The sequence below is a fragment of the Marmota monax genome, unplaced genomic scaffold (genome assembly GCF_021218885.2).
Source record: "Marmota monax isolate L192 unplaced genomic scaffold, Marmota_monax_Labrador192_F-V1.1 WCK01_AAM20220418_F8-fsc01524, whole genome shotgun sequence".
NCBI classification, from domain to species: Eukaryota; Metazoa; Chordata; class Mammalia; order Rodentia; family Sciuridae; genus Marmota; species Marmota monax.
In genome coordinates, this window is record NW_026693875.1 from 27,533 (window position 1) to 54,162 (window position 26,630).

At 31.0% G+C, this 26,630-nt stretch overlaps 1 protein-coding gene across 1 annotated transcript in view; it reads left to right on the plus strand.

Moving 5' to 3' along the window:
- Window positions 1–26,630, plus strand: part of LOC124105498 (complement factor H-like) — a 54,964-nt gene that overhangs the window by 23,892 nt on the left and 4,442 nt on the right. The window contains exons 4-16 of the mRNA XM_058585104.1: window positions 3,940–4,115; window positions 4,282–4,288; window positions 5,406–5,582; window positions 10,775–10,951; window positions 11,711–11,893; window positions 11,998–12,177; window positions 14,614–14,790; window positions 19,750–19,932; window positions 20,327–20,536; window positions 21,237–21,410; window positions 22,090–22,266; window positions 23,413–23,589; window positions 26,360–26,554. Coding sequence (XP_058441087.1) covers window positions 3,940–4,115; window positions 4,282–4,288; window positions 5,406–5,582; window positions 10,775–10,951; window positions 11,711–11,893; window positions 11,998–12,177; window positions 14,614–14,790; window positions 19,750–19,932; window positions 20,327–20,536; window positions 21,237–21,410; window positions 22,090–22,266; window positions 23,413–23,589; window positions 26,360–26,554 — 2,193 coding nt within the window. The remainder of the gene's footprint in view (window positions 1–3,939; window positions 4,116–4,281; window positions 4,289–5,405; window positions 5,583–10,774; window positions 10,952–11,710; window positions 11,894–11,997; window positions 12,178–14,613; window positions 14,791–19,749; window positions 19,933–20,326; window positions 20,537–21,236; window positions 21,411–22,089; window positions 22,267–23,412; window positions 23,590–26,359; window positions 26,555–26,630) is intronic.

Consider the following 26,630-nt stretch of genomic DNA (forward strand, 5'->3'; position numbering starts at 1 on the left):
CAGTAACATTTGTTGAAAAGACAATGTTTCCTCCACTGATTTGATTTTGCTTTCGATCCTTTGTTAAATAGCAATTGACCATGATATAAATCCAGTTCTGGACTATACCTTCTCTTTCATTACTCTATAATTTCACAACATCACTGACTGTTTTAATTACTATTGCATTATATAAGACAAAATATTCTTTATAAGTCCTCTACCTTCTTTTTTCCTTTTTAAAATTTTTAGACATAAAAGCATAGAAATTGTGCATATTAGTGGGGTAATGTGAGACTTCCATACGTATTTAAATTAGATTAAACACATCTATTTCCTCAAACATTTTTAAGAATTGTATTGATATTGTAGTCTCTTTGCCTTTTCATGTAACTTTTAGAACCAGCTTTTTCAGAAATATTGACAGGCACAGTGGTTCATGCCTATAATCCCAGTGGCTTAGGAGGCTGAGGCAGGAGGATTCCAAGTTCAAAGCCAGCCTCAGCAACAGCAAGGTGCTAAGTAATTCAGTGAGATCCAGTCTCTAAATAAAATATAAAAAAGGGCTGAGGGATGTGGTTCAGTGGTTGAATACTCTTGAGTTCAATCACTGGTACCCACCCCCTAAAAAAAGAAACATGAAATACTGCTTGGTTCTTTATTGAGATTGAGATATACATAATACAATGTATGTGTGTGTATATATATATATATACATATATATATATATATGTATATGTAATACATATATGCATATATATAGGTTATCAATATAATATTATTGGGTTTCAATTCATAAATATATATCTGTATTTAGTTATACCTTCTTTGAAACCTTACACCTTGGTTTTGTGGTTTCAGCATAAAGATCCTATCTGTATTTTGTTAGATATATAACTCATATTTTTAATGTCATTATTTTTTCTTGAGTGAGCTGTGGTAGTCTGTGGCTTTCAATGACTTAATTAATTCACCTAAGTTGTTATATTCATTGACCTAAATCAAAATATTCCTTTTGTGTTCTTTTAATATACATAAAAATTAGTGAGGCCATTACTAGCATTGCTATTATTGGCAACTTGCATATTCTCTGTTTTATTTCTTTTGTTATTTCCTGACAAATCTGTTTAAAAGTTTAATCAATTTTAGGGACCTTCTAAAATAACAGCTTCTAATTTTTATGTGTGTGTATGTGTATATGTATGTGTATATTCTATATATCATGTAAATTACATATAATAAATATATATTATGTGTATATGTTATATATTAAATATATCATGTATTAATATATAGTGTGTGTATAAAACATAATATGTAATGTGTATATATTCTATATTATATGTAATATTTCTTTTTTCTGCTTTATTATTTTAGTTCAAATCTTTGTTTTTTCCTTTTGTCTGCACACTTCATATTCAATTTTTTCTTCTTTTGCTAATGTATTAAGATAGAGGCTAAAGTAATTTTTTAGAAAATATTTTTTAGTTATTGATGGACCTTTATTTTATTTATTTGTATGTGGTGCTGAGAATCGAACCCAATCATCATGCTTGTGAGGCAAGCACGTTACCACTGAGCCACAACTCCAGCCCCCCACCCACCCCAGGCTAAAGTAATTGATGTGGAACCCTAATCCTTTCTGTACAGATATTTAGTGTCATCAATTCATTCCATAATGCTTCAGTGGCACTCCAGAATTTTGATACGGTTTGTACATTGATGTTTGGATGGAGAAGAGTGAACATTACCCAAATAGTTTTGTGTGTATGTGGGATGGGAGGTAGATATTGACAAAACTGTTTTTTCTTTCACTTTCCTTCTATCTTCTGACTGAAGAAACAGGCTTTTCTTTGTCATTACTTCTTGGTGTTTGGGGTTGGAGACGTGGACAGTTACCTGGTTTTTGTTTTTATTCTTTGCAGTACTGGGGATTGAACCCAGGGCCTCACAAATGTTAGGCAAATGCTACATCCCCATCCTGGATCACCTGTTTTGAATTTTGCTTTGAAAAACTAAGTTTGTTTGAACATTTTTATCTGTTTTAGTGTTATTAACACTGGTTCAGGGAGCTTTTACTCCGGGACTAGTTTATTCAGAATATTAATAAGGCGACTTTACTAAATGATCTAGTCCAAGGCTCTTTCTACTCTTACCATTCAAAATTGAATTTCTCCCAATGTGTGAGTGCTCTGGAATCTTTGACCTTATTCTCCAGTGGTTTTCTTCCCTCTGGTAGTTATTCTTTGTTGCCCAGTGTCATGGAATTTTGTCCTACAACATGTCAGCATTCAGCTAAAGTATTCAGGGGATTGCTGTGCAGATTTGTAGTTCTTTCACTCTATGATTTCTTCCTCTTTGGTTTTCTATCCTAAAAATTCTTGTGACCTCAATCTCCTTTAAAACACTGATTATTGTTTCCTTTGTTTATCAAAACTGCTATCTTTTGCTTGGATTCTTCCTGTCTGCTGTTTACAGGAGAACTCCTCCTGTTTTATCTCTGAGATTGTCCTCAGGTGGTGCTGCTTGTATTCCAGTCCGCAACAAAAACGATTTCGACTATTAGTTCAGTTTCTTCATTATTTGTGGCTGGAACTCTGTTTCCATTTATTATTCTTGCTTGGTCTTCATCAGTTTTATTTCTGTACAAAATCACTCTTGCTTGTTTACTTTGTCTCATTTGTTTTCCAATTGATTTCTGCTATTTTATTTCCCCAGAATTGATAATCATGTTGGCTTTTGTTTGCTTCTTTCTAATTTCTTAAAGTGAACAAATTATTGATTTTTATTCTTTAATAATGGAATTATAGCTATTTAATGCTAAATTTCCCTTTCAGCACTACTTAAGTGTCAGTTTATGTTTTATTTAATGTTTTTATTATCATTCAGTCAAACATATTTAATGTTTTTTTTTAATTTTTGTTTCCTTTTTAATCTATATACACATGAAGCTTTATTATGGGAAGAAACCTAATAACTGACAGATGTCAACTTTTAGTTTCAAGTTAAGTTATATGTAATTTGAGGAATCATCATTTTAGCCTGAGAACATCAAGAAATATGTTGCTCTTTGTCATCTTCTTTGAACTCTATGCATCCATTATGTTTTAAGCACACAATTATGATGACATTTTAAATTCTTGGAGCCAGTAGTAACTATGCTGACAGATTCTTTAAGATCATTACCTGATTTCAGGAACCCCAATTGGCTAGATGAGGCTTGGGTATTTTCAGATTATTTTCAGATTTAAAGCAAGTCCTAAGGGAAAATAAACACATTGCCTATGGAGTTATGGCATGCTGTCAGATCCTGGATTCATTCATCCCCTAAATCCTTTAGCTAAATTTGTTTGTTTTTTGTTTTCAATATAAAAAATAAATCTTCATATGTTTAATTTTTAAAAATTTGAATTACTAGAGATATTTTTAAAGAACAACATGAAATCATGATGTTCCTTTTGATTTAACAAACTGGGAGGAAAGAGTATTTTCAACATTAAAGATAATAATCTATTTTTAAAGCAGAGAGTTAAATTAATGCCTCTTGTAGGCCGAATACAAAGGATTGTTTTGGTTAGTAGGCTAAATAGTCCATGTAACTTTTTTTTTTTGCCATATTTCTATCATGTAATGCATCCAAGGAAATCTAATTACATTATTGTAATTAGAATTACATTATTGTAATTAATTTTATTGAAACTTCTTATAATTTCTCAGAAAGGATTATAAATGTTTAATTCTAACCTTCTTACCAAAGGAAAACATTTCATAAAGGACCTTTATTTAATATCTTTGGAAACTCATTGCTTAATTTCTGTAGCACAATAACCTGGATGATTAATAATTATTCCAGATATTTAGACACAAATGGCTCATTATTTTTTGCACTGTCATATTATTAGAGTCTTTATATAATTATATTACATGTGCTTGTCTTTTCCTTATCCTGTTCCCTTCTAGAAACATGTTCAAAAAATGATATAGAAATTAAGAATGGGTTTCTTTCTGAATCTGACTTTATATATAATCTAAATAAAGTAACACAATATAAGTGCAAACCAGGCTATGTAACTGAAGATGGTAACACATCGGGATCAATTACCTGCCTCCAAGATGGATGGTCAGCTCAACCTCATGTGTTAGTAAGAGGTTTATTATATTAGTATCATTATCCTGATGATATACAAAAGTTTAACTTTATTCTTTCTTGATGTGACTATGTTTCATTTTAATAAGCAAACAAAAACATTTGATGAAAAGTATATGTCATCATTTTTTTTCTCAGAATTGCTAGTATGGTAGAATATAAGTACATCTTTCCTCCCCTGAAAGACATTTTAAAGAATACTATGATTTAGAAGTGACTCAGAGAGCTTCATGTGTATTCTAGTGCTGACTCATTTATTTTAGCTGAGATCTTTGTCACTGTTAGGTATAACTGTGTTTTAGGTGGTCAACCTCTTATATCAAAGACTTCGATCCCAGACATAAAAGTAATGTTCTTAGTGAAAATATGGAGCCTTGGTATATAACCTCAGAATATTTTAACCTTTATAACTTATATGTTTGACATTGTAAGATAGGTCTACTTTTGAAAAACCTCCCCCCTTAAACATCTGCATAAACATCTAGGCATTTGAAAGGAGGGAGTGTTTCAAGATGATACCAGTTTTTGCTATGTTGAAAGATTTTCCTGCTATAATACCCAAGGTTAATGAAGATTTTCTAGGAATGATTATTTCTGTTTATCTTATTAAACTCAAAGTTATTCAGTAATATTTTGCAAGCAATACTTAACATACTTTAAATGACATGACTAAGATATTCATTCTTACTTCTTAATTTCTATTCCTTATTTTACAATTTCTATGCTTACAGCATCTAGCTTAAAAATGATACAAATTGCTGCCTTATAAAACTCATCATATGCTAAATTCTGATAAATAACCCATTATGAAACTTTCTTATTAATAAATAGAAAATCTTATTTAAAATACATTAATATTTTGTTAATCAATCCACATTTCTTCTATTATGTCACAACTACTAATAAGTCTGACATCTTAATTCTCAAAATGCCATTCCAGTCTTCTAAAACAAGTAATACATATTTATTTTATTATTAGCATTTATTACTATTTTATTACTAGCATAAGGTAAATGCTTAAATAAAATAGAATTTTAAAAAGTTTTTAAAGTATACTTTTCAGAGAGTTTAAGCAATCAGAAAAAGGTTATGAAGGAATATTTTTAATTTATTGTAACTTTCAGAAAAATGACTTATCATTGTTCTTAGGCTATTTTTGTACAGTACTTAATTCTAATCACATATTTACTTATAAAGTCTGTGTTCTTGGGGTGAGATTTACTTGTATTGTCATTTAAATTACAATAGAAATAAAATCCTCAATTTTATTATGCATTAGAATCTTGTGATATGCCAGCATTTGAGAATGCTAAAACCAAAAGTAACGCCACGTTGTTTAAACTCAATGACAAGTTGGACTATGAATGTAATGTTGGGTTTGAAAACAGATTCAAGCGTGCCAAAGGATCCATAGTATGTCAGGACAATGGATGGTCACATATACCCACATGTTATGGTAAGTACTGTCTCAGAAATTTTTGTTTTTTGTTTTCAATATAAAAAAATAAATCGGCATGTGTTATTTTTTAGAAATTTGAATTACCTATTTGAATTACCTATATTTTTAAAGAACAACATGAAATCATGATGTTCCTCCTGATTTAACAAACTGGGAGGAAGGAGTATTTTCAACATTAAAGATAATAATCTATTTTTAAAGCAGTGAGTTAAATTAATGCCTCTTGTAGGCCGTATACAAAGGATTGTTTTGGTTAGTAGGCTAAATAGTCCATGTAACTTTTTTTGCCATATTTCTGTCATGCAATGCAGCCAAGGAAATCTAATTACATTATTGTAGTTTCTTTGATATGTCCAATTAGAAGACTATAAAAATGTGGTGGATTTGGCAATATGGGGCTCCTGTTGGAAATACTGGTAAGGGTTGCCAATAAGACCATCCAATTTTGTAACAGGAGGAAGTAAAGAACATGGGTGTGTAAATCTAATGCTGAAAAGAATCAGAAACTGATGATTCTATTGTATTTTGAAGTATGAGACAAGGGCATTGAGACTGAATAGTGCATGAGGGAAAGAGGATAAGGAACACCATGTAATGTTCAAAGGCTTAAATTTAAATGGTAGTAGAAGATACCACACCTTGAGACTTGATTGGCAGGATTGAGCATCCACTAAAATTTAATCCATTTGGGATATCAAGCAATTTCTTTTATAAGTTAGGGGAAAATGATTTAAAAAAAAACCCACAAACTCAGTTCTGCTTTCTGGATTTTTCATTGCAGTATCAGAGAATCAATCCAAAATCCAATGAATTAAGGCACATAATAAACCAATTAATAGAAATAGTTTTAGTATGTTTTATGTATGTGATTATAAGCAGATACATGCTGTGTGCATCCAGAAGCTTTTACAATACTAAGTGTCCATCTTCAAAGAAGGCTGGTGCATTAGCTTAGTGCTGGAGTGCTTACCCAGCCCAAAGCCCTGGATTCAATCTTGAGCACTGAATGAGAGTTATGAATATATGATTCTCATTGTTTTTCCACTGTCACTAGACATGGAAAATGTGAAGATGTGCAGAAGAGAAGAGAAAGTAAGAGTGACAGAGATATAGCAATAGAAACGAATTCAGTCAAAGTAGCTTTTTATTGCAAATTTTATGAAGACTAATGATCACATTTCCAGGAGATGTAAGTCTCCATACATTGAGTGAATAAATGACAGCTTAGTATTTTTGCCTCAGCCATGTAGCATAAAACTGCACACAGATTGACAGATATACAACTTTATTTCAAATGTCTGGGAGTTCTTGTCTATGGGGAGATGTTTACATTATTATCCTAAACCAATTAAGCAAAACAGACTTACAGAAATCTTAAAGTAGTAAACACCTTAGAGTAAAAAATATCTATACTAACATTTCTGTTCATCAGCACTAAAATATATGATTTGAACTATTAGACAAAGACAAGTATTTCTCATCCAGGGTTTGTCCATTCACACTTCTCTTTAAATCACACATTTAGTTACTATCTCTGTATAGATATAGCAGTTTGATAGTACTCAACAGTCAGAATCATTTTTTTCTTGTTAAGGGCAATGCTTTCTATAATATGATGAAATATAGAATTTATATAAAACAACATAAAATAAATATACACACACAAAAGAACTTTTAAGTTTGGGAAATTTTCTAATATTGCATTGAAGAGATTGTGCATTCCTTTGGTTTGTATCTCTGAGCTTTTATCTATCCCAATAAATTTTAAATTTTCAAGTTATCTCATATTTCTTGGAAGTTATGTTCAGGGTATCTTAACATCTTTCTCCACAGTCAACTTTATTTTTAAGATTATATATTTTGTCTTCATTGCCTGAAACTCTGTCTTCCAAGTGGTCTAAAATGCTCATGATGCTTTCCATTGAATTTTTAATTTGGTTTATTGATTCCTTCATTTGGAGGATTTCTGCTTGATTTTTTTTTCAGAATCTCTCTTTTTTGAAATGATCTTTTACTTCCTGTATTTTCTTTCTGATTTTACTTCTTATATTGTCTTTGCTTTGCAGATCAGTTTAACTATATATTTTCTAAATTCCTTCTCTGACATTTCTTCTACTGTGGTGTTGATGGATTCTGTTATTGAAGTACCTTGGTTTGTTTGGGCTATTTGTTCCCCTTGATTTTTCATGTTGTTTATGTATCTACCCATGGGACAATATGGCTCTGAGGCAGCAGAGTTTCTGCCTTGTGAACTTGTAGTGTCCCTGAAGGTTTCCAGTACCTCACTGTTTAAATGGGAGCAAATAATCACAATAACCAATGCAAACAATATATAGCTTTAAACCAGACAGTTCCTATTATGACATATACAATGCTAAATGTCACAGTAAACAGAAATTATATGATCAATTATTGCCCACAGTAAAAACAGTATGTTTGCAAAAGGGTTTACAATTTCAAATAGTAGACTAGAGAGAACAAAAGTGGTGTGGGATATGATGATTATGAGGGAGGAAGAGAGAAGATAGAAGTAAAAATTTAAGAGTGGAAGGGAGGACAATGGAGATTGGCTGTTAGCAGAAGAAAAGAGAGAAAGAAAATAAAAAGAAACAGATAAGTGAGAAAAAATACATATATAAGGTAAAAATTTTTTAAATTAAAAACAAAATTAAAAGAATACAAAACAAAACTGAAATATAGTAATCAAACATCCTAGTCCTCAAAATACTGATCCATGAAAAGTAACTGGTTTCAAAAATGTTATAAATGAGGAAAAAACAACAAATATGAATATGTATAAATGTCCATGAATAACTCAAGGTCACAATTTAACAAAGAAAAAAAGGGAAAAAAAGATCTTGATGAATTAAAAATGGGAGTTCATAATCTGCTTGAATCAAATGTATGAAATATGATATGTCAAGAGCTTTGTAATGTTTTGAACAACTAATAATAAAAAAAAAAAAAAAAATAATGTTGTTAGTATGTAATAAAGATGTATTATTTTAACTATTGAAAAAAAAAAGAAAAATTAACAATTGTGTTTGCTGGAGTTCAAAGATTCTTAGCTTCCCTTCTCAGCAGTGTTAGGTGGGATTGCTGGGGAGAGAGAGGTAATCCCATAGGTGGAACTCCTGAAGGCGGGCTTTAGATTTAGGTGGGTCTCTAGGTTCTTCACTGAATGCCAATTGGTCTGGAGACTTTAAATCATGCACCTCCAGGGATCAGCAATCGTCAATCCATGTTGGAAGACTGCACCCCAGGGATCTCCCCTGGGTTCCACTCATGTGGGTGAGAAGCCAATATTAAGTCCACTACATCACCTGTTGATTCCATGCTTCCTGGTCTTGGGTTCAGTCTCCAAACCCACTCTCTCCCACCTCACCCTTTTGAATTCCTAGCTAGGCATGTTTCTTCTAGTTGGTTCTGAAAGCAGCATGTTTAGAGGGAGAGGGGGAAAGCCAATTGGGTTTCCACAACCAGTTCTCCTCTGTGTAAACCTCTCTCCACATTTGATTTTCTCCTGGTCACTTAGACACACTTTATGTCATGAGTGTGGGTTTTCTAGGCCTGTATTTTGGGACAAACTCGGGTTTTTCAGGAATCAGCTCTCCTGGCTACTGGCCACCACACCATGGCTGCAAAATGGTTCTTTCCTCTGTCCTCTGCATAAAGTCTGGAGAGATGGTGGCTTCTTACCCACACAAGCATACTGTGAAGCACCCCATTCAGTTTAGTTGGGCAGTGTCTTTGATCTCTAAACTTTCTATATCTAGATAAGCCTCAAGTCTACCCCAAATGTGGGCTCCTTTAATTCCTTTATCACTCCACTTTGGTCATGGAGGGACCACTGTGGCTGGTTCTTCCAGCTGTGGTAGTGGCTGTGGAGCTGGGGATTTCTTCCTTATTTTATTTTATACAACCTCTGAGTCCCTGATCTGCCTTGAATGTCCAGCATTAAATTCCAATAAAGCCTCCCCCCACCTTTTTTGTTTTATTTTTTTGTACACCCACCTTGCTAAGAAGCTACCTGTCTGCTTTCTTGGTTTCATGCCTTGGGCAGCCACAAGAGTGGCTTCTCTAGTCTGCCATCTTGAAACCCCCTCCAAAGACAAAATGACTTTAATGTAGACGATTGTAATATAATTCAAGGAGTGGAATCCCAGTGACTCTCATTCAAGTGTAGTTTTTTTCTCAAGTAATCTGCAATACTCAAAAGAATTACAAAATTAATTGGGGTTCTGGGGATTGATTCCAGGTCCTCACACCTGCTAAGCATGAGCTGCATCCCCAGCCCCACAGAAAAAACTTTTAGTTTTTGAAGCATTATTCTTAAAAATAGTTTTTATTGTACATTTAAATTTATAAATGTTTTGGTACTTGAATTTCGATAGTATGCATTTTCTTTCTACCATGGTTCTAATTTTATAATTGCAGCCTTTAATTTTATGAATTTGTAAGGAAGAGGTATTCCAAATAAGAAAAATGATTTTTCAATGTTATTTGCTAGTGTTACCTACTTTTAAAAAATTAAAAAATGTGAGAGAATTTTATACAGTATTCCACATTTGAATTAAAATAATTAATAATCATTAATAAAAATTATAATAAAATAATTGAATATTAATGTAAGGATTCAAGACACCTATCAGTTTGACTTTGAACTATTTCTTAGTTTGTTTTCTTTATTTGTAATATATTAATTATATAATTTTTTAATGTTACTCTAACTTCAAATACATTAGAGATGCTTTTTAATATAATCTATTTTCTCAATTATATTAAACAGAAAAGCCAGTTTTTTTAAAAATGTACAATTTAAAATTTATACAAAGCAGGTTGATTTAATATGAGAATAATTCCGTGTTTTAAGGGTACAAAAATATGACATTAAATTTTACAAATATCAATAATAAGCCAGATTCAGTGAAAACTAGTTGAATTTGCAAGTTAAATTTCAGGACAGATATATTGCCATTCAATATCACCATATTTCTCAGAGTCCTAGATGAGTAAATTTAGGCAGTGAATAAAACTAATCTGTAACATTTTTTCCAGGAAGAGGATTTGTCTGATACTGTCCTGTATATGCATCACTGAACACCTACCTCATTTTAAAATGACAATGTAAAATGTAATTTGTCAATGATTAATTATATATTCTTATTAAATTTTTTTTTTTATTTTAGAAAGGGAATGCAGGATTCCCAAAATGGGAAAATTCTTAATGGCTGATCCCAAGAAAGATAAATATAAAGTTGGAGATTTGTTGAAATTTTCCTGCCGATCAGGACTTACAAGAGTTGGACCAGATTCAGTACAATGCTACCATTTTGGATGGTCCCCGGATATCCCAATATGTAAAGGTGAATATTTATCTTTCTGTTGTAAATATGATGATTAGAATATTGAATATAAACCTTTTTTCTTTCTTCTATTAATTTTTTATTGGCTTCCACTGTATCTGTAATCTAATTAATGAAGTTGTTGATATGTGCTATGTGGCAGAAAGCACAACTAGTTTATTTAAGAATTTAATCACCAATTATTTCTTGAAATATGTATTGGGAGTATTCATACATACAAATATGGTGGCTGAGACTAGAGAGATTTACTTTGTTACTTTCCATTTTTCCTACACTGCTACCATTAATACTGGACATATTATATAGTACAGGACTTCTCTCAAGTTTCATAGAGTATATCTAAACAATATTTAAACAGTTTATAGTTAATTCAATGGAGTACATTAGAAAATCAGTTAAAGATGTTGATCAAATGCTTGTCTCATTGATGATACTTTCTCAAAAAATTATGATAAAATGTTACTATAGAATTAAAAATTAATATAATTTACACAACCACATTTGCTAACAGTTTGTATGTATCTTCAAAATATCTACATCATTGAAAATATTCAAAGCTTTAAAATATTTCCAATGTTACTATAATAGAATTAATCCAACTTGGAAATATGAATATAATGTAAAAATTTATTTTTAATTAAGAATTTTACAATTAATCATATGAAAAAATGATCAATTAAAAAGAATTCTCTCCATTTTTCTGGATTTTTTTACGTGCAAGATAGACTATTTAACCATTAACCATTGTTTCTACTATAGATCAAGTACAGTCATGTGGTCCACCTCCTCCACTATTCAATGGGGAAGTTAAAGAAACAAAGAAAGAAGAATATGGACACAATGTAGTAGTAGAATATAATTGCAATCCTAGATTTTTGATGAAGGGACCTAATAAAATTCAATGTGTTGATGGAACGTGGACAACCTTGCCAAAATGTATTGGTAATATATTAAAAATACTAAATTTAAACTGAAATATTTTTGTATTTATTTAAACATACATACTGTGTCTTCATTATCAACATGTATTTGTGAAATTTACATAGAGGAGGAGAGAACATGTGGAGCTATACCTGAACTTGACCATGGCTTTGCCCAGCCTTCTGACCCTCCTTATCACCATGGGGATTCAGTGGAGTTCAATTGTACAGAAACCTTTACAATGATTGGAGACAGATCAATTACATGTATTAGTGGAATGTGGACCCAACTTCCTCTGTGTGTTGGTAAGACTGCCCTCCTCAAATTCACACTTAATGAAGTTTAAGTTTTATGGAAAAGATATTTGCAATCTATTCATAAAATTAGAGATATTCTTGAAAAAAGTCTAGTCTTAACTATAATGAATTTTATTGCTCAGCATTTAATATGAGTTTCCAGAAGAAATAAATAAAAGTAGTGATAGAATTTATTAATGTTTCTATCCCTATTAATATTATTTACCTTATAAGTGTAAAGCTAGATTTTACTTAATCACATGATTAAAATGTGAATATTCCTTTCCAAAAAATATAAGTATTTTACATAGATATTGTTGTTGTTCTATATGGCACTCTGTCTTTCAAGCCCTGGAAAACAAATAAAGTCCACAAAATACCCACTTGTTACTAGCTTTTCCTATAAGAATCTTTCTCTGTCAGAGATTCTGACAAGGATAAATTCTCAGTTTCAAGTTAACAAGCTGAAGTTCATGAGATGCAGCACAGGTGTTAGTAGTAACTTAGCAACATTACATATCTGGTGTTGGGCCAGGAATCAAATATCACTGATTGATTTCACACTTTCCCTGTTGGTGATCAAGCCTTTGATGACCAAAGGAAAGATTCTTCACTTTTCTCTTAGACTGAGTTTTTTCCTAGATTTCCCTGGGTCCTTCATTTTAAGTCTGTCCTGGGTATCCAGTCTTATTTATTCATTGGATTTCTAGACATAATTAATCTCAGAACAGAGTAGAGTTCCTCCAGAACAGGAATTACCTTTGTTTTGTTCTCATGACATTAGGATGGATTGACATACAGAAGCATTTATTAAGTTTTTGTCAAATGAAACAATAAATTATGTTGATTTTTAACATTTTCTGCTAAACACATTTCTGTGAATAAAGTGTCTTCAATCCTTTTGGACCTCACCTTATCCTTGTCCTTTTTCATACACAAATGGTTTTATCTGATTTCATATGGGAGGAAAACTAATATTAGGCATGCAGAAACTCTCAACTTTTCATTTTAATTAAACTCAAAGTTGTGCTACAATTATTATTTCTTCTGATCTCAGAGTTTTTCATCCTGTGAGTCATCTTCTGCTTACTGCCTATAGTCTGCTTCATATAAGTCCTTCCAGCTCTCATAGTTTGGTCTATAATTCTACCCTTTCAATATTCATTTTGTACTTTCCACCACTCTAGCTTTTCATGCTTCTCAATATATTTATTTACTCCCAAAACCAAAGAAATCCTTTCAGAAACCGATCAAATCCAGGGCACAAACAGTTTCCCTTGACCAAAGATGTTCCTTTAGTTTCTACCTCTTGTTTTTCCTTTCTCAACACTGTGGACCAGCCCCAAGGATGAGACTAATTCTCAAGTACCTCATGTGCTTTTAAATTTCCCATTTCATTGTTTTGTTTTAAAGATTGGTTTACAAACTTACTGTGCTTTGGTAGTTACTGATTTTTCTTTGCTCTGTTTATCCTCACTTGACTCTGCTTTTCAAATTGTTAATAACAAATATTTACAGAGACCAATACAGACATTTTATCATTTTCAAAAAGAACTCTCATCTTCCCTGAGTTATTGAAATATATGGTACATTGAAAGCTTCTGTAGTACTTATTGAACTCATAACAGAGTCAGCAAAATTTTGTTGTTATGGTATTATAATATTATTTGATTATAGTATGATCTGGTATACATAATAGTTTCTTAAAGACTCTAAGAATGGAAAAAGAGAGATTATGATTTTAAAGCACCTGATTTCTTTTTTACTTTTTCTTTTTATGATGTAGGCATTGAACTTAGAGCCTGGAAATGACAGGCAAGCCTCTACCACCAAGCTACACTTCTAATGAAAGCACACAATTTCTTATTCCAAGTATTTCCTCTCTCTCTCGGATCATATAACAAATCTGCTTAACTATTCATGTCCTATAAAATATATTTTAGATAGATTTTATTATATTATGTTACTACTCTCAAAAATATGTTTAAATGAATAACTTGTTATATTACATTTCCATAGATGATGTTTTTATTTTAATATTTAAGGATTCTAGATTATAGATAATATAGTGGTGGTTGCAATTAGGAAAACAAATGAATATGAATCTTTTGCACAGGTTTCAAATATGGGACCAAATCTAGTGTTTTTAAAATTTTTTCCAAATTTAGTTCTTTGATAACTATTTAGTATGCAAATCTTCTGAGAAAATGAGTCTCTTGTGCTCTTTCAGTTACCAAAGTACAAAATATCTTTATGACAGGTATTCTCTATAATAGTTCAAAGATAGGACATAAATGCCATCTCATGCAGTGTGACCAGGAATAATTTGGTTGATAGAATTTAAAGGCACAAATCAAAATTTCATTTGACATTGACTGTACAGCTACTTTATATTGACTTGATTCTTATAATTGGTCTTTTCATGGAAATATTTTCATTTTATAGCAACAGATCAACTTGAGAAGTGTCAAGCACCAAGACTAACTGCAAATGAAGCAAATCAATCAGATAAAAATGAATATAATCATAATTTTAACTTCAGTTACCCATGTAGGGGAAAGTTGGAGCAGAAACATTCAATCTGTGTCAATGGACGATGGGACCCTGAACCAACCTGCACAAGTACGTTCTTGTGTACAATGTTTTCTAAAATTCATTATATTTTTCCTCACTTATAGAAGTAGTATTTTGTGTTTTTTAAAAATTTAGCTATGTGTTGATATAATTTCTTTTGAAGTTGGAAGGTAATTTTTGTCTCTATCTGCCTTGAAAATTCTGGGTTGTACTGACACTTGCAATTCCAATTGAATAGCAAAGAGCATTCTAGTCTTTCAGTTTTTTATATCTTTTTCTCTATGATTATAAGGACTAGCTTCAATAGTTTTGAAATTCTGCCATACTAATATATAGGAAGTATGGCCATACCAATTTAAAAAAGAAATGTAAGGCATATATTTTAACTTGATAATTTTCTTTTTCTATTTTATTTTGGTAATATTTATTTATTTATTTATTTATGTTTGCATTACAATTCTTAATACACAATTATATCATAATTTATCGTATCTCTGATTATATATAATATATGTTGAGATAATTTTTTTAAAAGGAAACAATTTACATGCAGTGAAGAACACATGTTCTTTTACATTTTCTTCCTGAAGCTTTATAGCTTTATAGTACTAGAATTTAGTTTTATCACCTTATATTAATTTTGAGTACAAGATTAAGTAGCAGTTGTTTTTTTTCTCTGTATGGATAGCCAGTTGTTCAAGCAATATGTATGAAAAAGAATCCATTACTATGAAAGTATCTGATTTATTTCAGCACTCTTCATTCAATATTTTACCATAAGTGTCATGTTATTTTGGGATTTACATAGGTGCTGTTTATCAAATTGAGGGGGTTTCTTTCTGTTCCTAGTTAGCTGCGAAATTTTGATCATTGGGGGGTGTTGAATAAATGCTAAATACATTTTCTTTATTGATAATACAGTGAATTTTACATGTTTGTGTGCACACATACATATAAAAATCTTAAATCTTTCATTCTTTTTAAAAAACATTTATGCTTTTAGTTGTAGATGGATACATATTTTATTTTTATATGGTGCTGAGGATTGAACCCAGTGCCTCACGTATGCTAGGCGAGTGCTCTGCCTCTGAGCCACAACTGCAGCCCTTAAATCTTTCATTCTTGAGGAAAAACTCTACTCGTACATGATGTGATGTAATTCTCAGTTCTACTGTGCTGAATTGTATGTTTGGGCAAGTTATATTTTCATTTCCATGTGTCTCAAGATACTATCTAAATTTTCTTTTGATTTCTTCTTTGGCTTATTGGTTATTTTTATGTTTTAGATAAGTTGTCCCAAAAAAACCTCATGTGTGTGAAATGCAGGAATGTTCAGAGGTGATATGATTAGGTAATGAGAGCTGTAATCTAATCAGTGGATTAATCCATTTGATGGATTATTAATATGAAAAAACTACTGACTAAAAGTACTGTACTATACTTCCAGCTTAAAAAGAATTTATATAGGCATGTGACTAAAAACAGGTAAGATATGACTGGAGGAGGCACATCACTGGGGGCATGTCTTTGAGCATTTGAAGTATATTCCATCGCATCATGACTTTGAGACAATTGACACAAAATTTCAGAAAATTCAGAGCATTTGACACAAGCTCCACTCTTCCTTTCTTTGCCCAATAAAAGTCTGGAAACTGGACTTTATTATCAGTTGTGTAGCTCTGTGCTGGGGGAGAGGATATGGAAAGACATGAATTTTCCTACTGGCTTTGATGCATTTGTTTAGGGCTCACCTGGCATTAAGAGCCTTTCAACCACTTTGTAGATTTCTCTCAAAGAGAATTGGTTCATGTATTGTTGACCAGTGTCTATGGGGAAAAGGAGGATTGAGGATTCCTGATCTGTCACTCCTTTGTTACATTCTTGATATGTTGTCCTCTATCGTGATTCTTTATCATTTTTCTGTTAGTCAGCTTTTCATTGCTGTGATGAAAATACCTGAGAACAGCTTAGGGAAGGAAAAGTTTATTTGGGGCTCACAGTTTCAGAGGTTCAGTTCATGGTTGGCCAAATCCATTGCTCTGAGCCTGAGATGAGGCAGGGTATCATATCAGAGGAGAATTGCTTAAATCATGATAGCTTGGAAGCAAAGAGTGGGGAGCCACAGGGATGGTGAACATCCTTTTAGGGCATATTCCTAGTGACACACCTCCCCCACCTTTCTACAGTTACCATTTAGTCCACTCAAACTGGAATGGTTTGATTAGGATAGAGCTGTCACATATCATTTCACCTCTGAACATTTCTGCATCAACATAGGAAGTTTGGGGCCAAATCATAACAGTTTTTTTTTCAATTTTATTAATAATTTTAGTAACCAACTTTAACACCCTATTTTATCCGTTTTCTCTCATTCAGATTTAGATTTTTAAAGTTTCAAATTTAAGCTTTGCTAACTTTCTCTCTTCTCTCTTTTTAATTTTGTCAATTTTCTGTTTATTGTTTTCTTCCTTCTAAAGACTTTGAGTTTAATTTTATTATTACCATTCACCTTTATTTTATTCATTTTTTTCTGTGCATGGTGTTGGGGATATAATCCAGGGCCTTGCACCTCCATCACTAGGCAAGCATTTTATGACTGAGCTAAATTCATAGACCACTTAAATTCATAGACCATTTTAAGTTAGTAATTAATGTGTGAATTTCAATCATCATACATTTGAAATAAAAACTTCAAATTTCCACTTTTTAAAGACCTGCCTTAGCTGTGTCCCACAGTTAGACATATAAATATGTATATGAATATCTAACTATGTATTTTATTTTATTTAAAATGTATTTATTTATAAACTCAAATTATGTATATATATTATATATATTGATTTGTATTCCCTTTGAAATATATTCTGATTTTCCTTGTGATTTGTCCTTTAGATCAACAATTATTATTTTGAAGTGTGCTCTTTCATTTCCAAATATTTATTTTCTGTAGATAACTTATTCTTATCAGACTGTGTAGTTATTTAATTCTGTTCTCAGGAAACTATGCAATATTTCAATACTATGATTTTTTTAAAAAAAATTCGACTGTATCTCTATTTTATTTATAGCTCCATTTTCACATAAAAATATGCATATATGGGACTGGGGTTGTGGCTCAGCAGTAGAGCACTTGTGTGTGAGGCCCTGGGTTCGATGCTCAGCATCACATAAAAAAAAAATAAATAAAATAAAGATATTGTGTTCAACTACAACTAAAAAATAAATATTTTTTAAAATATGCATATATTCTAGTTGTAATATAAGGTTAAAGTGAATAGTGGTTTTCAAATTTATCCATATTGTTTCAAAACTTTACCTATTTTTTCAGTAAGTCATAGCATGAATGGTGTTAATATTGATATGTAGGATTAGGGATTTGCCTTTTTCTTCTTTATTTCTGTCTATATTTTAGGTATTTTGATATTTTTAGACATATATTCAACATTTGTTTGGACTTGTGAAGTAACCCTTTTATAGTTATAAAATATTTATTTCCAAGTTTTTAGACACTTATCCTAAGGTATACACTATCTACTTTTAAGGTAGCCAGGTCATTAAAAAACTAATCATATCTGTGTGATAAAGGAAATCTAGATGAATTTTAAATAATCAACTTCCTAAAGTATTTTCTCTAAACTAAAAGTAAAAATTAAAGTAATGAAAGTGCTAACTAGATATCTTGAATGCTCATCTTGCAAATTTGGAAAATTGGAAAACAAACAACTTCATTATCAATTATTTACTACCAAAAATTACTCTAAATTAAATGACAGTAATTGTAGTATAAACTGAAATCTATGGAACAGATTTAATACAGATATACTTATAGCATTAAAACATACATTAGAAAACAAAGAACAAAATAAAGGCAATATATAAAACAATCTAGAAGCCAAAAAAGAACATACTTAAGGAAAATAGGAAGAATAATTAAACATTATTAATAATTGAGGAAAATAAATTTATGAAAATATATAATGAAAACATTGAGAAATATGTCAAAATATTTAAGAATAGAAATTAGAAAACATTATTGATAAAATGTGATTATATTGCCTTAAACAAAAACAGAAACCTTGGAGTAAATAATAATCATGAATCAAGTTTATTCAGTAAACTATCTCCAGGAGCTATTAACAGCATAACACACATTTGAAAAGATTTACAGTATTTCCTAGTGTACACTTGCCTAAGGCTTTTAATGAACTAAAAAATACAGTAAAATAGGAGAAAGCAAGCTCAAGAAATCAGAAGTCCAATTGCTTTCAGATTCATCCAGAGCCCTCCCCCAGTCAAAAGGGACATAGTTCATCTTCACATTATAAACCATCAAGATACATCTGAGGAATTTAGCTTTATGGGAACTGAGATATAAGTTTGCAAAGGTGTATTTTATACCCTACTAATTGTGTAACTACAGTTAAGCTGTGTAGTCATTAAACTGGATATATACCCTCAATTTATATACCCCTAGGCAATGTGAGTGTGCTTCTAAATGGTAAGTTCAGGAAGGTTGAAACTTCAAATGGCACACTGTAAATTATTTGTAATTATGGTTAATGATCTAGAAGCAATACAAATTGTTTGTTAACTGACTGCAAATTTTTACTCTTGTTAATCAGCTTCTGTTGGTAGATTTCAAAAGGGTTTTATTATAGTCCCAATACATTTGTTCATGTATATTTCTAAAATCACCTTCATTGCATACTTTATTTAATACTTGTGATTAAAAATGTATTAATCAGTTAAGATTATCTAAAGATTACAAATAATAAGTTTCTTGTAAATAAATAAGTTTGCTTAAAAAAGAAGAAATCGGAGGACCATCAAAATAGGTAATATTAAACTGCCATCCAAATTGAAAAGTATAACATATATAAATATGGAACATAATTACATCATCATTTTGTGATACATAGTTATTGAATTTTCTATTTTTTGTAAAGTATTTTAATATATGTAAATTACTATTTTTTATTCAAGAAATCTAATTTTAATATTTTCTAGAAGTGGAGATAAACTTCTGCCCACCTCCACCTCAGATTCCCAATGCTGAAGATATGAAAACCACAGTGAAATATCAGGATGGAGAAAAAGTATCTGTTCTTTGCAAAGAAAATTATCTGATTAAGGAAGCCGAAGAAATTGTGTGCAAAAATGGAAGATGGCAGTCAATACCACGCTGTGTTGGTCAGTACTGTGCAATTTGCTTTATAACATGCTTTCAGTTGAAGTTAATAATCCCCTCTGCTTTATGTAAATGAAAAAGATGAGGACCTTTTCTATTTCTCTATCTATTACACTTGATCCTAAAACTGTAAGTTATGATCTAGGTTCATAAACCAGTCACCATCTTTCATTTCTGTCAACAAAATTGGACAACACTTTGGGATATTATGTAACTAGCAGATAAATTCCTATTTATGAATATTTTTCATGTAATATAAGAGACACAAATCAAGGGAGATATTGGGCAAGAGGATAGCATAGATGTTTTGATGACAGGCTTACATAGTATTTGATTTTAGTTTTAATTTAAACATTTTATTTATCTTTGACCCTTTGATTTCTGTTTTTCATACAGAAAAACTTTCATGTTCTCAACCACCTGACATAGACCATGGAAGAATTAGTCCATCTAGATCTTCAGAAGAAAGGAAAGAAGCAATTGAATCCAGACAGTATGCACATGGCACTAAACTGAATTATAGTTGTGAAGATGGTTTCACAACCTCTGAGGAAGATGAGATAACATGCTACATGGGCAAATGGAGTCCTCCACCTCAGTGTGTAGGTGAGGACTGCATGAAAACTCGAATTCTGATTTGAGAATACAAATACTTAAATAATTGAGAGTACAAATAATTGAATATAATATGCTTTTGTCAAAGTCAGGGTATAGAATAATATAGATTATCATATGTATTTAATCATTTAAATACTTTACCATTAAAATACTATTGCATTATTGAATCAATCCTATTTTTATTACTTTTATTGGTTCATTATAGAGTCAGTTTTTAATTTGGCATTTCTTTTTAAAAGAATATAACATGTAGTGAATTTAAATTTATGTAACTTGTAGTGTTTGCTTTGCAAACAAGATTTTAAATATTTTAAAAATATTTTTCTTACAGTGTTCCTTCTGATGTCTTACAATGCTTGGTAAATCCATCTCATCAATTTATTCAATGTTATTAATTCTGAGTATGTTTCTGTTTTTCACTCATGGTTGATTAGAGAAGCTCTGGTGATCTCTTAAAAGCATCAACATTTTTTATTTCAATTTCTTGCTCATGTTTTTACAGTATGAGAGGTGGACATACATGAGAAAGGTGGACTTAAGAAGCCTTTATGCACATTCTCTGTGACTTTATAATAGCTTATTTATTATTATTTCTTTTCAAAAACTGTGAAATATCAAAATTGACCTATAAAATTGAATTTCTGAGTTGTAAAACATGGATTCATTCTTTCATTATTTTATTTTTTAGGACTTCCTTGTGAACCTCCACCTTCCATTCCTAATGGTGTTGTGTCTCATGAGTTAGACAGTTACCCATATGGACAAGAAGTTATTTACAATTGTTCTGAAGATTTTGGGATTGATGGACCTGCATTTATAAAATGTTTAGGAGGAAAATGGTCTTCCCCACCAGAATGCATAAGTACAGTGTATTTAATTTTATAATATGTGTGATAGATTCCCTCATTCAAAGTATAAGTGGTACAAATAAAAAAGTAAGCTGTTATTCTAGAATTTTACAAGGTACCTGAAGTTTCTTGAGTCTGGCAGAGAATTATAACCTAGTAATTAAAAAATGTTTGACAGTAAGAGCCAAATTGTTTCATTGTCACATCATTTTGTGTGAACATTTAGCATCCTCTAATGTACATTCTCAGAATTCTTATCTCTCTCTGTTCCTAGAAAAACTGGCCCCTACTCATCCATCTCATGCTCAGTTCATCACCAATCTCACTACAAAATACATATTTCATAAAACTTTGAAATAATTATTGTAAGTAATTCACATTTGCAGAAGCCAAAAGTAGAAATACATAAATTTACATGTGGCAAGTGTGGGCAAAAAAATAATTTGAATGTAAAAATCTGATCTAAAGCATTAGAACTACTAATATTTCTTCAAGCATCATTCCTATCTTATATGTTTGATAAATTTAGAACAGTTCAATTGAAGTCAAAACATCATATTTTGTCAAGGTGTAAGAAGTATATTATTCATTATTCATTGGTTCTATAGGTAGCTAAGTATTATTTTAGAATATTACTATTAAATATTACATATTTTTTAATTTAGTGAACAAATACATGTTTTTTTCTTTCAGGAACAGATTGTTTTAATTTACCCAACTTTGATGATGCCACGCTTTTAGGAGAAAGGAAAGAATCATATAAGTCAGGAGATCAAGTGACTTACAGATGTCCAGAATTTTACCAAGTGGAAGGGTCCAATACTATAACATGTATTAATGGCAAATGGATAGGAAAGCCAATGTGCAAAGGTACGTTGATGGCATTATAAATTTATGTATAGTGTCTTATGAAATATTAAATTTTCTATACCATTCTTAAAAATGAGTATAGGTTAATTTTCAGGCCAAGACAAAGTAAGTTTAAGATTAGAAATAATCTAATTATTTAGGTTGGAATTAAATATATAGTGGTTAATCTCACAGTTCAATGTATACCAAAGAGTTCTCAGAGTGTGGTCCCTAGACCAGCAGCATCAAATTTTGAACAGATTTTTATGAATTCAAATGAAAATTCCTGAGGTCATCTTAGGCCTACTGGAAAAAATAATCTTGAGATATGACTTGAAATTATTCATCAAGTTCCCCAAAGGATTTTACATACTCCTCAATTTGGGAACCATTGCTATAGTCTGTTATTACTAACCATGCACCTAAAACTCTCTGAGGAATTACACATAGTTTATCATAGTATCCAAAAGCACTTATAAATAAATTTTAAAAGCTATGTTTCTATAAATATAGTTGTACTTTTCTGTTACTTTCCCACATCTTTAGTTTTTTAATTGATAATCTTCCTCTTTTTTAAAGATTTACTTAACTATTTTTTTTTGCTTTTATTGGTGCATTATAGTTGTACATAACATCTTTAAGCTGTGTTTTAAGAATAACAAATTATTCTTCAAACTATGTTTTTAATTCTTGACTTATTCTCTAAAGAGATGCATCTTTCAGTTTTTATTTTAAGAGGCTAAAATGTTAATTAAAGAGCAAGATAATTGTATACCAAAGAGTGATGCTATATAATCTTGTTACTCTTATTTTTTGTTGAATTTTAAAATTCATGTTGCACTTATGGACTTTGTAATATTTGTTGTACTCAACTCAAGGGGAAATATTTCATTCTCAGTGGCTTTTAAGGGGATAAAATATCTATCAGTGTTCTAGTGAAGGATAGCGAAGAGATTTAAAGGCATGAAAGGTTAGCTCTGACAAAAAAATATTGCTATATCTTCTTTTCCTTGTATTACATGTGAATTTATTAAAATCAGAAAAGTTCTTCATGACAAAGTATCTATTAATCTTCAATCCTATTTAAAATGTATTCAGAATCTTATTCATTGTTTAGCTACTCAAAATGAACACTAGGTGGAGATACTTTCTTTTCTTTCTATTCAGATATTTCCTGTGTGAATCCACCCAAAGTGGAAAATGCTAATATAATATCAAACCAGATGCTTAAGTATCCATCTGGTGAGAGAGTAAGTTATGAATGTATCAAACCTTTTGAAATATTTGGGGAAGTAGAAGTGATGTGTCTAAATGGAACTTGGACAGAGCCACCTCAGTGCAAAGGTAGAAGATCATATTTTCTAATTTTTCTTTGCTTGAGGACATAATGTGAGTAAAATATGTTGATAAAAATAAAGTCAAGTCATTCTTAGGGATTATATTTTTTCAAATGCAAATAATATGATATTGCTAAAGATTTATTTTCTGGCAAAATGAACTAAGAAATATGGTGTATTTTTTTCAAGACACATTTAACCAGATTAATAGAACAGTTACAATCTGAGAAAATTCCTCATCTTAAACGTTAAGACACTCAGTACATTTTGACAACTCCAAGAGATATCTACTTTGAGAAACAGAAAATAGGTCATTGAAGACTGATCATAGAATATAAATATACATTTGGGCATCTTCAGTATATAGAGTATATTTGAAAATATGTGACTGAGGCCAGCCAGGGAATCACTATATTTATAAAAATAAGTTTGGATATTAGGTCATCAGCATTCTAATATTCAGAATTCAGGAAATGAATAATGGAGATATTATATCATCCATTTCTATTTTTAAAAATTAATTTTTCCTAATTTATTTTCTCTCACTTTACTTTGATTCTACCTTTGGCTAATGGTGAAGTCAGTTTTATGTAAACCACAGAATTAGGTCTCCTTTACATATCTATCTTGCCCTACTTGCTCTTTCCTCTAGTATATTTAGATCATTTATATTTAAAATAAATATTGGGCTTTTTGTTTCTTGTTTTATTTGTTTATTTTCTCTATTTCTCATTCTTGTTTCTGATCTCTTCCATTATTTTCAGGGAACAGTTTAAAAGAATTTCATTTTGATTTATCTTCCTGGTTTTGAGTGTATCTCTATGATAGCTTATCCCACTACCTTTCTTTTTAAAAATGTTGCTTTAGGAATTACAATATATACATAATATATTTGCAACTTACCACTCTACTAGTAATGGCATTTCATTTTCGATCAAAACATGAGAAGCTTGCTTCCATTTAAATCCATTTACCCTTTAGTATTTCCTGTTCATGCAGTGAACATTGTTACCAAATGATATAATTTTCTTTCAAACATCAAACATAAATAAACATAAATGAACAAACTGAGGAGGAAAAAGTCTATTATATTATATATTCTTCCTTTTAGCAATTACAGGGGCGAGAAAATGATACTTAATTGCTAAAAGGAAGAATATATAATATAATAGACTTTTTCCTCCTTAGTTTGTTCATTTGTTTGATAACTCAATTATCCTTTCTTCCTTCTTTCTCCAACATTTTCTTTTCCTCTAAAGGTCTCTGAAGTTTGATTCATTGATTGATTTTTTCAGTCTATTTTCACACTGGGTAATTTATGTTGTTATATCTTGAAGTGCATGGATTTATCCTTCTGTCATCCTCAAACTGTTCAGTCTGTACAGTGAGACATTTTGTTTTGTTTTTAATTTGTTATATTTATCTGTTCTAAACCCTACTGAGCTTTTAAGAAACATTGACTATCAATATCTTTATCACATCAGTATTCTCTTTTATTATCTTTTTTGTTTGTTAATGTTTCTGATCCTTAAATTGATGAGTAATTTTTAATTTTACACTTGATATTTTAGGTATTACATTTGAGACTCCCCCATTTTATTTAAATTTCCTGTTCAGTAGTTCTCCATTACAGCCATGCTGGATTTAAGTCCAGGTTTCTCATTCAGCCTCTACAGGCATACAGTATCTGTTCTGCCACCCCTATATGTGGGTGGTCTCTGGTCATCAGTGCCTTATGATGTTTTTATGATTTTCTCTAGATTAGGTCATGTATTGTTTTAAAGATCTCTTAGACTAGCAAGGCCGCTCCCTTCCTTGTCCTTAGGTTAAAGGGATGAGACTCTGCATGAGCTTTTCCTTATTTATCTCTACCTGATATCATTTCTGAGATTACCAACCTTCTCCAGTGCTCCATCTAGAACACACAAGAGCCCAAAAGTGACCTCATATAACAACCTATTTGCCATTCCTTGAGTCCTGAAGTTCCTAGCCAGAGTGAATTCTCTGTACCTTCTAGAGTCTTCTTATATTGGCATTTAAAATTTATTATGTCCAAGATTATAAATAATGCTTAGCAAAAGGGGAAGGGAGGGGTCTTGGGGATAGGAAAGACAGTGGAAAGAGATGGACATCATTACCCTAAGTACATGTATGAAGACAAGAATGGTGTGACTCTACTTTGTATATAGAGATATGAAAAATTATTCTCTATATGTGTCATATGAATTGTAATGTATTCTGCTGTCATATATAACAAATCAATATTTTTAAAAAACTCCAACATACAAAACCTGAAAAAAAGGAATAGGTGACAATGATTTTTACTCATCTTGTCCAGATTAGGAAGACAATATTTCCCTATTATTTTCTACAAATTTACTTCCTTTGAACTTTTTTCAAGGAGTCTTTATTTCTTTTGGAATAAAAAGGAAAATTAAAAAGAAGTCAGAAGGGACACAATAAATACTGTGTAATGTCCTATATAATAAGAAACTTTCTTAGTTTGTCCTCACTATCTACCTGTTCAGCATTTATATATTGACACATTTTTTAGTATTGAATCACTATAAAGCAGACACATTTGTTGATGGTTTATATGCGCCTTCAGTGAGATGAAAAGAAGAGCTTAAAATGTAACTCTCATTTTCTATGATTAAGATTTCTGTGAGCAATCATTTGTTACCAGAAATCATGAAATCTTGATGCTATCTAGAGTGATGTTTGTGCTGGCTTTAATTTTATCCTGTATTTTGATTTGTTCTCTCATAAATGAAATGATATTTTTCCAAATTCCACAGGAAAATGTGGGCCTCCTTCACCTATTGACAATGGAGACCTCACTTCATTCCCATTACCAGTATATCCTACGGGCTCATCAGTTGAATATCAGTGCCAATCCTTATATCAACTTGAGGGTAGCAAGACAGTAATATGTAGAAATGGAAAGTGGTCAAACCCGCCAAAATGTTTATGTAAGTACTTCAGTAATCTCATGGGACCTGGGAAAATCAGCGCCTTGAGTATGATACTTTTCTGTGTAAAATAGCA